Here is a 14291-nt window from a genome sequence, read left to right as displayed (position 1 = left end):
CTTCGAAGACATTTGGCATTTTTTCATAGGAAAAGCACAACCCAATTACGTCTTCTTCTTCTTTTTTTTTTTTGTGAAACTTGTTTTTTATAACAAAATTTAAGAGTTGGGGAATGTATGCGCTCAGATTTGATTTCCATATCTTATGCATGCGATAGGAAAATATTAAAAGAGTGGACACTTTTATTTTTGAATTTTCTTACTCATTTTAGGAGAAAGGTCTGGAACCCCGTGGCTATGTCACTGGTGTTCTAACAAATATAGTTGATCATATCAACAAAATATATTTGAAAGTGAAACATAATTATTTTTCGCTAAGTAATAATTTTGTTAAACAATGTTGCAATTTTAAAAATTATGCAACATTCGATATCAGGTAAACAATGCAATGCTGAGACGCCTGTCGCATATCTATAAGATGACAGATAATTATTATTGCAGAAAGATTTTTTAAAATCTTTTTCTGCACCTATCTGCCCGATTTTAAGTAGAAAAATACAGTTCAATATCGTTGAGATTTATCATTTTCAGTTAAACGCTTTTCTTAATATTCAATATTTTTTTTGCATATGTTTTTTTATTGATGAGTTTTCTATTCCTTAGGTATGTGAATTACATTTTCGCAAAGACATTCTTCATGAAGCAGAATTCTTCGATGAAAAGTCGATGAGACTTCTAAAGAGTGAACTAAAACATCCTCGTTTAAGAGACGGATCAATTCCTGTATTTTTGCCGGGTAACTGTCCATCTTACCTCCAGCCATCAGTCACACCTGCACGAGAATCTCCTTCTAAAAAACGTAAGCGATAAGTGGAATCTCTCTTTAAAAAAGCTCAAGAGGCAAGTATTATTGCTGACAATGAGTATAAAAACAAAACTCTGTTTTCTACCTTAAAAGAACTGAAGCAATGTTTTCAAGAGCAAAAACTTGATGAATTTTGGACTTACATTCCTAAAGAAGATTCCGTGCTCTTGTTGCATCTGTCAGAAACTCATGAGGTATTGTGCAGCATGCTTGTAAAGAATGATTTAAATGTATATGTATTCCATAAAAATTTTTCGTTAAAAAAACTAGATACTTTTGATTTTCCAATGAAAGTCGATGATTCAAATATATTGTTTAAAATTTTGTCTTCTTTGAAAATGTTAAGTAAGTCAGATGTGAATAATTCTGATGAATCAAAAGTAATTTGTGATGTTGTTGTTCAGCTTCTCCTAAAACTTAAAGATAGTTGCAATGATGATTCACAGATCAAGTTTTTAAATTTTGTAATTGAACAGTTTGCTAACTTTAATGTAACAAAACAGCAACGTAGGTATTCTCCCAGTTTTCTCGTATTTTGTTGTCTCTTAAAGTCTATTTCTCCTCATTGTTACAAATTTTTACGAAGCTCAAATGTTTTTATTTTACCTCATGTAAGTACTTTGAGAAGAATATGTGCAGAATTTAATGTGAATCCTTGCAGTGAACAAGATGATGAGAATTTTTTAAGTTATGTAAAACAAAAATATACTTTTTTAGAGGAGAAAGAGAAAATTATCAGTTTGATGATTGATGAAATACATTTAAAGCCTAATTTTGATTATGTCGGGGGGAAAATATTTGGTATGTCCCACAATGACTCAAATGCTGCATCCAGTGCTTTCACATTTATGATCCAAAGTTTATTGTCTCCGTACAAAGATGTGGCACATATTTTGCCAGTCCGTAGCATAGATGCTGACAATTTCCATTCATATATAAAAAAAATCTTGATTGGTTTAGCTGCCATAGGGTTTAATGTCATATCAGTAGCCACTGACAATAATGCTATTAATAAAAAGACCGTTAGTATGTTTGCCTCTCCCACTGAGTTGCGGGTTAGGTATGATTATCCTGGAAGTCCAGGAAAATATTTCTATTTTTCTTTTGATTCCGTTCATATCCTCAAGTGCCTTAGAAATAATTGAATCAATCAAAAAAATCTAGGCACTTGCATGTACTATCCCAATTTTGACACCCTTCTACCTTTTTGTACAGCTTCTTTTCATGCATTAAAAAAATTGCATGAAATTGAATCTGAAAAGTTGTTAAAGTATGGTTATGGGCTGTCAGAAAAAGCATTGGCTCCAACCAGCTTTGAGAAACAAAATGTGAAACTGGTCTTACAAATTTTTAATAATGTAGTGGCTGAAGGTCTTAAACTGGTTGGTGAGGAAAATGATATAAACCATCATATTCAAACAGCAGACTACATTCAGATTCTTTGCAAGTGGTGGTCAATAATGAATGTGAAAACTTTGTATAAGGGTGAGCATAAAAGGGATGAGTTCCAAACGCCTCTCACACCAAATAGTGACACAGCTCAGTATAAGTTCTTAACTAACTTTATTAATTGGTTAGACAAATGGGAGGAAATGAATTGTACAACTGGTGGATTAACAAAGCAAACCCATCTAGCCATAAGCCATATTACAAAAGCTATGCTTGCTCTTGCCGAGTACTGTTTTAAAACTTTAAATTTCGATTATTTTTTACCAGGGAAAATACAAACAGACTCATTAGAAGACAGATTTGGGTCTTACCGTACATTGGCAGGGTCAAATTACAATGTCAGTATACGTCAAATTTATGACACTGAAACAAAATTGAGAATGCAAACAATTTTACCCCTTGTGTTAAAATCGAAAAATTGTGGAGAATTGTTACTAAGTTTTTTTCAGGACAAACATTGGGATGAAGATAGCTCAGATTCATATCCTTTTTTTAATGGTTTTCTAATCACTCCGGAAGAAATGGTAAGTACTCAATCGAGTTTGCCAATTTTAACATACATTAGTGGATATGCAGCTCATAAAGTTCTATTGAAACTAAAGTGTGAACAATGTCGATCAACTTTATGCATTGATAAGCCCCTTGACACAGATGTAAACAATGATTGGATATCAAAATTAGACAGAGGGGGGTTGAAATACCCACATCCCGAAGTTGTTTGTGTTTCTCAATTCACATATGCAGTTGTAAACAAATTGTTGTCAACACATTTTGAATCAAATTTTATCAGTTGTCAAAATCACAGAAAGGTTGTAAAATATTTAACTCTTGATGTACTGGATGAAAATGATATTTCTCTAGGTATCGATGAATGTGAGAGTCATGATTCTCTGTTTCTTGTAAAACAAATTGTATGGGTTTTCATTAATATATTTTTGAACAACTTTTGCAAAAAACAAAATGATTCTCTTCAAAAAATGAAAAAAGATCAAAAAGAAAAAAATACACTGAAAAAATTTAAGAAAGATGTACGTAAATTGTCCACACTAAATAAATAAGCAATTTTATATTGTTTCTATGAGTTATCTTTTAAAATGTAAAAGTTTGACTGAATTATCCTAAACTATTTTTAAATTACAACCTAGGGAATAGGTGGAAACACTGTGATGTACATTGCAGATTATTGTCAGGGTTGTCACGCCACAGGGAAACCTGAAGAAACAGGGAAAACATAGGGAATTCAAATATATGTATATATATATATAAAAAGAACTGACCATCCAGCGAATTTCAAAAATTTCCTCAAAAACCTGGAAAATACAAGGAATTTTTTTCTTCTTAAATTGAAGTTGCGAAAATCAATTTCCTAATATATAAACCACCAAAAAACAAATAAATTACTAGTAATAAGTATAATGATAATATTAATAAAGTAAAATAAAAAATGGCAATTTTGCTTAAGTTTTTATTTTCAAGTTAAATATTAAAATATTCATCATAAAAATAGATTCTTGAATTTCATGATAATTTTGAGTGTATGAAATTAGTCGTCAATAATCATTATTCTGGATCACTTACACACTTTTAGGTCCATGTAATGAATGGTCAAAAGAAGTTTTTTTTTGAGTAAAAGTTGAATATATTCAATCACCATGCTATTATTTCAGTTATTATGAATTCTTATTTATTTTCCCTTACTTATTTAGATTTTTTTTTAAAAACCTGTGGTGAAATTATCAAGATATTTATGTTCTTTTTCAAATATCAGTGTCCGCTCGTTTATAATGTTTCATTTTCATGCAGGGAAATCATAGAGAATTTTTCTTGCAAAATTGATTAGCAACCCTGATTGTGAAAGTGTGCAGAATTTTAATTTCTAATTAGTTATGGACAATGAAGTTTCTTAATGTATTGTACAAAGAGAAATGAACATCTTCTTAAACCCTTTAAAAAAAAACTGAATTTTTCTATTTTATTTAATAATTTTAAGTTTTATCAATTAAAATTTAATTATTATTAATCATTATTGATGCTGTATATAAAAAAGAAAAGAGTCAATTAAATTAAACCGTGCTTTATAAGAATTTATGAGTGTAAAATAGTAGACCACCACCTCTGCATATGTAGTGTGAACTGTTAGTACTTGAATTTTTAATTTTTCATGTTTTTGATTGTGAGTTCCTAATAGCTAAATAATTTGAGTGTTAGCTCTTGTTTGACCTCATGTGTAACATAAATGGTAATAGGTGTTTTTTATGTGATGTATGTGTTATCATGTGCAAATAAAAGTTACTGTGCTTAAAATATTGTCTTTATTTGAGTATCGCATTCATAAGGTAGTTGAAAGCATAACATATGCTAAGCATTCCTTTTTTTTTTCAATTTTTTTCAGAACTTTTTCTACAAGAAAGGATTACTTGTGTGAAAGTACAAAATTACATCAATATGAACAAAAGCAAAATCTCTTTAAACAATTAAGTCATTTATTTGTTCACAGATATTTTGTTTAAAATATATTAGGAATATTTATTTACTTATGTGTAGGCTCAACTTATTTATTTTCCTTTTGAAGTAGTTATACTAATTTGCCAAAGCTGTATAGTTCCACCCAAAAGTCTTCAACTAATTGCCTATTTTGATATTTATAGCAAAAGAACATTTTACCAAAGCAGATTAAGTTGAAAAATCAGAGATAATTATTTCTTCAAAAAAAAAAGAAAAAAGAAACTTGGAAACTTCAAATTAAACAAGACTCAATAAAATATTTCTCATTTATTAATAACCCTACATGAAAAAAATGTACGCTCTAAATAATTTTATAATTATTTACGGTACAAGTTTCCCCAACCCCCCGATGTCTATTTGAAATTTTGAAAACGTGTGAAAGTAAAATTTGAAGATTAATTTTCTGCCCTGGAAAACGCACAAGTTTCACTTATAAAATTAGTAAAATAAGTGAATTTGTGAGGTGAAGTAGAAATAAGCTGTCAATTCTATTAGATTGGTGATTTAATTGAAAAAGATATGCGTCACCTTTTTTTTTTAATTTAATATTTAAATTCGTGTTACATTGTACGCACGGCGCTTTCCCGACCGATTTCCGTCAAGTCACGGCGCGAGAGAAAGTGGCCTCATTTTGCCCACGTGACTCGCCCGTGAGCAGGCCTTCCAGATATAGGGGGCGTTGTTCGAACCCGAGGCCCTCCGGCTCCGAATCCGACACTCTACCGATCGGGCTACCACGGCCCCTCTGTAAATTTTATGGGAAAAATTTGGCCTTGTATAGTAAAACACCATTCTATTGAGGGGTATTCTCCGCAAATTTTACAGTTTTGCACAACCAACCCAGCTGCCGGTAAAAAACCGTAATTTTTACGGAATTTTTTTTACATTATGCATTTAAAAAAATGGAACACAAAATTCACTTATTTTCACACTACTTTACTCAAAAATTTTTATGGACTTTTAAATGACTGAAATGATAATTGCACTAAAGTGCATGGCAATACTTAGAATGTGAATTCAAAATGTTTTCAAAAGTGAGCTGACCCAATTCATATATTTGAAATAAGCCATTATACTTGATTTCTAAATGTATTCAAAAATGAGTACATATAACTGAGCTAAAAACTCATTATTGATTAATGAATGAGTTTATATTTGATTTCTAAATGTACTCAAAAATGAGTACATATAACTGAGCTAAAAACTAATTATTAATTAATGAATGTGTTCATATTTGATTCAAAAATGTACTCAAAAATGAGTACATATAACTGAGCTAAAAACTCATTATTAATTAATGAATGTGTTTATAATTGAAACAAATGTGTACTCATATTTGATTACCAGAATGTACTCAAAAAAATGAGTACATGTGTTTCTCAAAATTGAACCTTATTGATTCGGAGCTATATTGAGTAATGAAAGTATTCAAAAATGAGTAAATTTTCATTATTTTTGAATACCCATTTTTAACAGTGTAATGTTGACATGCAGGGAAATGCTGTATTTTGACAAGGTGGAACTGGATCCGGTAACTTAACTGTTTTACTGGTAAGACTAATTTTAGGAAAATGAAGAAACGAAAAAGTAGTCAATAATTAATACTACTGGAGTTTAGGGTTAATCCACTGCAGTTAGGGTTAAATTTGAACTATCAAAATATTACCAAACAGGTAATTTCTTCGTTCAAGTGTTGAAGTACTAGTTTCTTAAATAATCGCCAAATTTAGCTTAATGGAATTGGACACTTAAACAGTCATAATAGCTTTAACAACATTAAAAGATGTCAGTTAAAGCTAGAAAAACGGAAGGAAAACTGTAATCAAATTTACATTCTGATTACCGTTTCCAGAACTCTCCATTCCGCGCTAAACATGGAGACTTTTCTTAAAAATTTTCCCAGTTAAAAATCTTATATTTCGGTAACAGGGGGACGAGGGCAAGTCAAACAGCATGTTTCACTAGTTTTTTAGTTGCTACTTATTTTCTCAACATTGCACTATTTTTGTGATTTCTTGATTAACATACAAGCGACTGATTGGTTTTCCCAAATTTCCCATGCAACTAAACTGAAGCTCGGCACCACGGAAGCATTTCAAAAATCCATCGTCTGAGGTTCTTAGTCTCTATGCTCAAACGCAAAACAAGGAGGAGGTGACGCGGTGACGTAGTTAATTTAATTTTGTAAACAAGAAAATGATGTTTTGATTTTTTTTTAAATGTGAAACAGTTAATAGTTATTAATTACTCTTCCAAAGATTTATTGTGTAACTTTCACATGTGATTCAGATAAATTATTAGATACACTTGGCTTTCTGTTTAAAGACCTTCAAGCGACCACAAAAAATCGTCCTTAAGTAGAAATCGTTCTTAAATAGGATGCTTTTAAACTCTGTAGTGGTCCATCTGGGACCGTGAAAAGCCGTCGTTAAATAGAGAAAGTCGTTGAATAGAGCGTCGTTAAACAGAGAGCGAAATGTATATCACAAAACAGCTTTGGGTAGAATTTTTTATTTGCTAAATTTGTTTTATTTACATGCAGATGATCTTTACTTTAATAAATTGTTTAAAATGAACTTCATTTTTACTGTTTTATAGGTGATGGGTTTGACGTTTCTAGCTGCGGGAACTAGTATTCCCGATTTAATAACCAGTGTTTTGGTAGCTCGAAAAGGTTTTGGAGACATGGCAGTCTCCAGTTCAGTTGGAAGCAATATATTCGATGTTGCTATTGGGTAAGAAAATGCATTCTAAAATAAACTTTTAAAACATTTTGCATTAGGTTATTGACATAATTGTTCAATTGCTTTTCAGATACGTATGCTGTTTCAGCTTTTAGAATTCTTTCTAAACGTATATAACTAAACTTCTATTAATTTTCTGAAATGCAAGATAAATTAAATGAATTAGTTTAGTAATTAGTGATCGGGGGGGTATACTTATTTTTGTGACTATTCTTCTGAAACATATACTCCACAATATTTCCACAATGGCGGAAATGAGCATTCTGAAAAAAATTATCAAAAATGTCTATCAAAATCTGTAGCAAAATTTTGTTTAAGAAAAAGTTCACCACTGATCTCTCAGTCAAAATATAAAAGTTGCTGTTAAAAAGTTACTATTAGTTAAAGATGATGACATTGTAATGAGCCAATGGGGCGAGGGGGGGGGGGACACAAACCTTGTAAACTAAGTTCTGTCGGCAAGATCCAATAACTTGCGCTTTTGATTTCGGCATACATGACTAATAAAAATTATGCTGATTTAAAACTTTTGATATGAAACAATGAAAGCTTATGTAATTTTGAAGAAGAATGTATATGACGATTAACGTTTCTCCAAAAACTTATAAGAGGTTAAAAACTAAAAACACAACTTGGAAATTCAAAGTTGTAATAACATGATAAAACTACAAACAACTTAAGACATTAAAAAACGAAGGGCATGAAATGAAATGAATAGTGTTTTCAGTGGTATAGATCACGTCATTTTACAGAGTTCTTTCAAGATGAAAGAGGTTCCCGAAACTTTCTGAACTTCTCGAACTTAAAAACTAATACAATGCATGAAGTATGTAAGTTAATGGAAATGAAGTACAGTCGAGTCCGGACTTACGCGAGGAATGCGTTCCTAGACGCATCGCGTAAGTTGAAATTTCGCGTTGTGGAAAAGTGTATGTATACGAATTTTTTATTAACATACCCAATTATTTTAGACCCTTTTAAACACCCTTCAAACTGTTTTAGACCATTTTTTAACTATATATTGCAGTTTCTTACATATAGAGCAGAATTTTTACTGTATTTTTTAAAAAGCTGTAATATTCAACATAAAATACTGTTGGATGCACAAAACCAGTAATCAGTGGGAGAGGGAGAAATAAAACAAAACCGTACGGTTTTTTTAATATGTAGTAATAATAAAGCGCTGCACTATAATAGTACTGTACAGTAGATACACTTGTATTTATAACTTAAAAATTGAAAATGATTTATGCTGCGCAATCTCAGATCGTTATTTCTAATATATTTTTGAAGAAGTATAGTTGCTTCGCCTTTACTTTTATAACGTTTCCATTTGTGGTACCACTCCTCTTCCGGGGTCTTTAAAATACACAATACAAGAGCAGCTTCCAAATTCATACTGTTTTGTAATTTGCTTAGACCCTACTCTGCAAACTTAATATATTAAAACTAATTGTTTACTGTTTTGTTGGGATATCATTACTTGAAAAGCTAAATCAAAGATTATGTTTTAATTTAGACAATTCAATGCAAAATCTTGTACAAATATATGATTTCCTTTTTTTTTCTTGATTTAACGGTGTACTGGTTTCAATACGAATGTTGTTACTGCAATGACCGATTTTTTGGCCTAAAATATTATTCTCATGCACTAAACGTACGTAGGTGGATTAAATATGAACGGGAATTTGACTTCAATATCTGCTGTTAGTATTAAATCTGAGGTGGCGCTGTGACAGTATGTTGGTAAGGATTTTTGACTTGCGTTTTCGTACTCTCACCTAGAGTGGACAACTTGGTTGGTTCAATGTAGACCATGAGTAAAGATGAGATGCATAGAAGTCTGTTGTGTAATGTATCTTTTTTGAAGTTTTCACAAAAGATTGCACCAAACTTTAAGGAATGTTGCGACGGCATCAGGCACAGTTTAGGGAATAAACACTTTCGCAGACTCGAATGTATATGGGGGTAAATATCTAGAGATAGGTTTTTGCGTTTTTGAAAAAAAAAAATGACAAAATAAGTCCCGCTTATGCCCTTGTTTTATACTGTAAACTTCAATCACCACACAAATAATTCAGAATACAAATTGCTTTTAAAGATTGAAGTAAAAATCACACTTTTAAAACGAAAAAGTTTGACAAAGCCATAATGAGAATTGAATGTGGAAAATGTATTTAAAAAAAATGATTATCCGAAACGTATTGCTTGATATCATTTCATGCAAACGATTATAAAATAAAGCAGAAATATGTTGCTTCTAAAAGAAAATTATTATAAGCAGCTTAAACTTCATCGCGTAGATTTTATTTTTCTTCCCGTTTCTAAGCCTTGACCTACAACAAATAAATGCTCTATACTTATGTTCAGTAGCGGTAAAGTGTCACGTCCTACAAAATGGCTATCGATTGCTTCTTTTTCTGTGAGAAAATAAATGTTCGCTTTGCTCATATTTCGAAAGAATATGTCTCTAAAAGAATGGAAGGGATGGTAAAGAATTCATAATGAATCTTGTCAATCTTTTAGCTTTTTTGCGGGAAATATACATGTCAAAGCTGTTATTATTTCTCAAAAATATTGTTGCTTTATGTCAAAGTTTCAGGTGACTTTTCCCTCGTGTATTATTCGTGTAAGTTCGTGCAAAGAAGTATTGCTAATTGTCATGGAACTTTTTGTGAACTCTTGGAATGGTTTTGAGGTAGGCAAAGAACTTAATTTTCGAAAAAAAAAATCGATTTTGAGATTTTGGGAAATTTCGAGAGCCCCAGTGTTTTTCTTTTTAAATCTACATTTTTTTTTAAATCGATGAATTATTGAGAAAGCTAGAAGACGTTTACTAAACTCAAGTGCACTGTTTATTACTGAAATTTACTTTTTCTTTCTTGATTTTTTTCATAACGCCGTATTCAAAGTTTTTATTTACGCCAACAGCTCAAGCGAAAAAAGTATTCACTGTAAAGATTTGAAACATTGCAAAAATGATAAATGAACATATTACTGTGATATAACCCTCGTAAAGTACATGCAATATGTGGTTTTGAAATAATGATCTATTAAACTTGGAGGCAAAAAGCACGTTTTTCGGGTGATTTTTCAAACATTTACCCTTAAAACCTGTTTTTATTTAATTGCTTCAAAATTGGAGGGTCATATCACTTTCTGGTATCTAATGGAGAATTGACAAAAGGTTTTACAAATTGAAAAAGTGAATGATATGCCAGTGATAAGGAAATGTCAGTTTTTGGAAAAAAATAAGTTTTTTTTTTTTAAACCTATAGAATTTTTTTAGTTACAAATAAGTAGTCAAAATATGTAATTTATGTCATATTTCATTTTAATATATACATTTCTTTTGTGCGTATGTTTGTAGTCGTAAGGCTTTTAAACGGCTTAATTAAATTTTTTGTGTGTAATTAAGTTGATCCGAGAATGGTTTAGAGTTGCGATGGATCAAATCGGAAACGTTTTTGTTAATTAATTAATTAATTTAAACATTGGATGGTTATTTCTCCCAAATGATTAATATGTATTTTAACCAATTGTTGAGCGAGAACTGAATTAAATATTTAACCCGTTGCCAAAGGACAATAAAAAAGCCAGCTCTGGTTTTTTTTATTGACATTTCTTACTGTGATAATGCCAATTGAGAATAGATAAAATTTTGAGAGAGAGAGAGAGAGAGAGAGTGAAGCCTTCACCTTTTTTTAAGCAACGGTTTTAGGTTTCGTGATATACTCGTATTTTAAAGTATATAAAGTACTAGAAGAAATCGGGTGGCTTTCACTAGATTAATTCACGCAAAACGTGGAATGATGTTTACTTTTTTTTCAATTAAACCGAATATAAAACGTTATGGCCAACGATTTATCTCGCGAAAGAAAAAATGAAGGAGCTGGTGTAACAAGAAAGAGAAAAAACGTTCTCCGCAGAGTTTTCTAGTTGTTCGAAAAGGAATAATTTATCTACTGACGCATCTTTTAAGGTCTTTGAAACGAAGCATCCAAAACGAAATAATGTTCCAACGGAAAAAACAAAGTTTTTGAGTTTAAAAGATAGCTATAATTGAATTTCATGAATTGGATGTATAGGATTCAATTCTTTATTCCTCGAAATTCCAACAAATGCTATGTCTTGATGCAAGTATTTCTTATCTACAGGTTGCCTCTGCCGTGGTTTCTCTCCTGTCTAATATTTGGGCCTGTCCAAGTGAGCAGTTCTGGCATGGCCTGCTCTCTGCTCCTGCTCTTCCTTATGCTGCTCTTCGTCATCATTTCCATTGCAGCCTTCAAGTGGAAAATGAACGTCGGCCTCGCTATGGTCATGTTCCTGCTCTACTTCGTCTTCATCGCCTGCAGCCTGTTGCTCGAATACGGAGTGGTTGACTGCGATCAGCTGTTGGGAAAGTAAGGACAAACTCTTTTAGAACAATGGACCTCGGAGTCAAGTCTCTTCTGATAGGCCTGTTGTCCCTGGTGTTAATGGCACAGGTCAGGTCTGAATTCAACGCACCGTGTTTTGCAACCGAAAGTTTGTATTCTAACATTACCTACTGGTGCTGATCTTCGTCTGTTAACAACGAATTTCCGACACCCAGAAAACATGGGCTTTTGCTAGAATATGATAGATTTTATGGTGTTATATCTTAAACTTATTTAACTACTTTGAATCTTTATGATGAGTAGACATTAGATTTATAAATAAAAAAGTGCATTTCATGGAACGTCTTGCAGAAAGAAGCCTGTGCTAATACAGAATATTTTAGAATGTATTGTTTTTTATTGGTCTGGTAATTTATAAACGTGAACTCACCCGTGAATTCCAATATTTAAGTCTTGGCACATTGTAGATGATCCATGTGTTTAATTTCGATTTGCTTTGTGCTGGTGATGAAACTATCATGAGTCATTTAGTGATTTTGCTTCTTAATTTTTTCCCTTAAAAGCTTTTTTTTATTCAAAACATCAGTTCTACGTGCATTTTGCACTTTTAGCTCAATAGTATGATTAATATCTTACTATTTCTATAAGTAGAGAACGCAGTGTTTGTGTTTATTACTTTTGTTTTTGTTGCACATTATTATATGTTTTCATGTCATAACCTTCCAGAAGAAACATAATTTTGTTTCAGTAAAATAGTTAAAAGTGTATAGCTGCATTATTTTTGTTGTACCGTTCAAAAGTAAAAGTTATAGTAATATTTTTTTTTCATTGGCAATTTACTAAATTTTAGTTTTTCTTGACATGAATTTTTCATTTAGGCATTTTAATTACATAAAAATTTAATCCTACTTTGTTTACACAATCTTTGTTTTAGTCATTTTCAAGTTTCTAGTTTTTCATCTCAAGCAAGAACTTACTGTTTAAATAAATTTGTTAAGGAAACCATCTCTTATGGCCTATGACTTTGCCTTTAAAAAATAGATACATAATAATAGTGTATCGGCAAGTTTGTGCGGTTTCTGTAACAGTTAAATGCGCGTATTCTGTCTCATGTCTTAATTGCATATATTTCAAAGAAGGTAGTTAGTCTTATTCTGTCTAATGAACATGCTTGCCTTAAGTCCAGACCTGCTCCAGATCATATTGAAAGCCAATTAGATGGCTTTTCCTCACCCCTAGTTAAAATAATCATTTTAATACTTATCGAATCGTATTTGTGCGTCGTGCTCTTCAGAGAATTAAGGGTGCGTGAAGTATTCCTCCGAAACAGCAATATAAATATTTTTTAAAAGTACTGTAAGTAGAATCTTTTTGCCGAAGTATTTATGGTAACCGAATATTAATGTACCTACAAAAATGAATAAATAATCCTGAATGTTTTATTGAGTCACTTTTTAAAGATATTTTAGAACTATCCACAATTACATAAGTTTATGTCTGAACAGCAGGGTTTTAAAAAAGAAGCAGTTTTTTAAACTTAAAGTATATAGATATATCTCAGTTACATATTTTGGAAACTAAAAAAAAATCATCATTTGTAATTGAGGTTCTCGGAAGCAAAGGAAAGAAATAAAATTTTGCAGGTAAATACTTAGTGCCAATGATAATAAGAGACATCAGTACGTACATGAAATACACCACCAGCTTAGTCAGTCCATCCGAGGACTGCAGTTTTGTGTTTATTAGCACTTGTCAGCCCGGAATAGGAAATGACTGCGCTTTAGGTGGAAAACCTCTGAAGGAAGCCAAGAGTAACAAACAAACTGGTAGCTAATATAGAACTAGCACTGACCAGACGAGTGACCGAAACAACCGTTCGGTTTAACTCGAAGATTGATTTCAGTACTGAAAATACCATGCCTTGCCTTCAATCTTTGAGTTAAACCGAACCATTGCTTCGATCACTTGTTTGGTCAGTTCTAATTTTATATTAGCTACCAGTTTGTTTGGCACTCTTGGCTTCTTTAAGAGGTTTTCCACCTCCAGCTCAGTTAGTCCTATACCGGGCTGATGAGTGCTAATAAGCACGAAACTGCACTGGAATTGACTGAGCTGGCGGTGTATTTCATGTATTTCTGCCTTATAGCTATTGGGTGGTAACTTACTGAAAACTTCAGTATGTGTTATGTCAAGAGATGTTAGAATCAACAAATCTCAGGTGTGATTTAGAGGAACTGCTTAATTAAAAGTCCTTTAAATATTGAAATTTTCACTCGTATAAACTTTATGAGCGGATTATAATTCAGGTCCTAAAAAGGAAAGCGTTGTAAGTGACTAAATAAAAGTTTGGAGGTAGTGCCAATGATAGATGAAATAACAACATGTTTTGCGTCAAGAAGCTAAAGAATC

General features: G+C 31.7%; 1 protein-coding gene across 1 annotated transcript in view; it reads left to right on the top strand.

The window, feature by feature from the left end:
* Positions 1–11910, top strand: part of LOC129224267 (sodium/potassium/calcium exchanger Nckx30C-like) — a 111965-nt gene extending 100055 nt beyond the window's left edge. Inside the window, 2 exon segments of the mRNA XM_054858695.1 lie at positions 7358–7494; positions 11661–11910. Coding sequence (XP_054714670.1) covers positions 7358–7494; positions 11661–11910 — 387 coding nt within the window.
* The last annotated feature ends 2381 nt before the right edge of the window (positions 11911–14291 follow it).

Source organism: Uloborus diversus, chromosome 6 (assembly GCF_026930045.1).
Source record: "Uloborus diversus isolate 005 chromosome 6, Udiv.v.3.1, whole genome shotgun sequence".
NCBI lineage: Eukaryota > Metazoa > Arthropoda > Arachnida > Araneae > Uloboridae > Uloborus > Uloborus diversus.
Note: the sequence above shows the minus strand (reverse complement) of the source record. Positions and strands in the feature narration are given on the sequence as shown.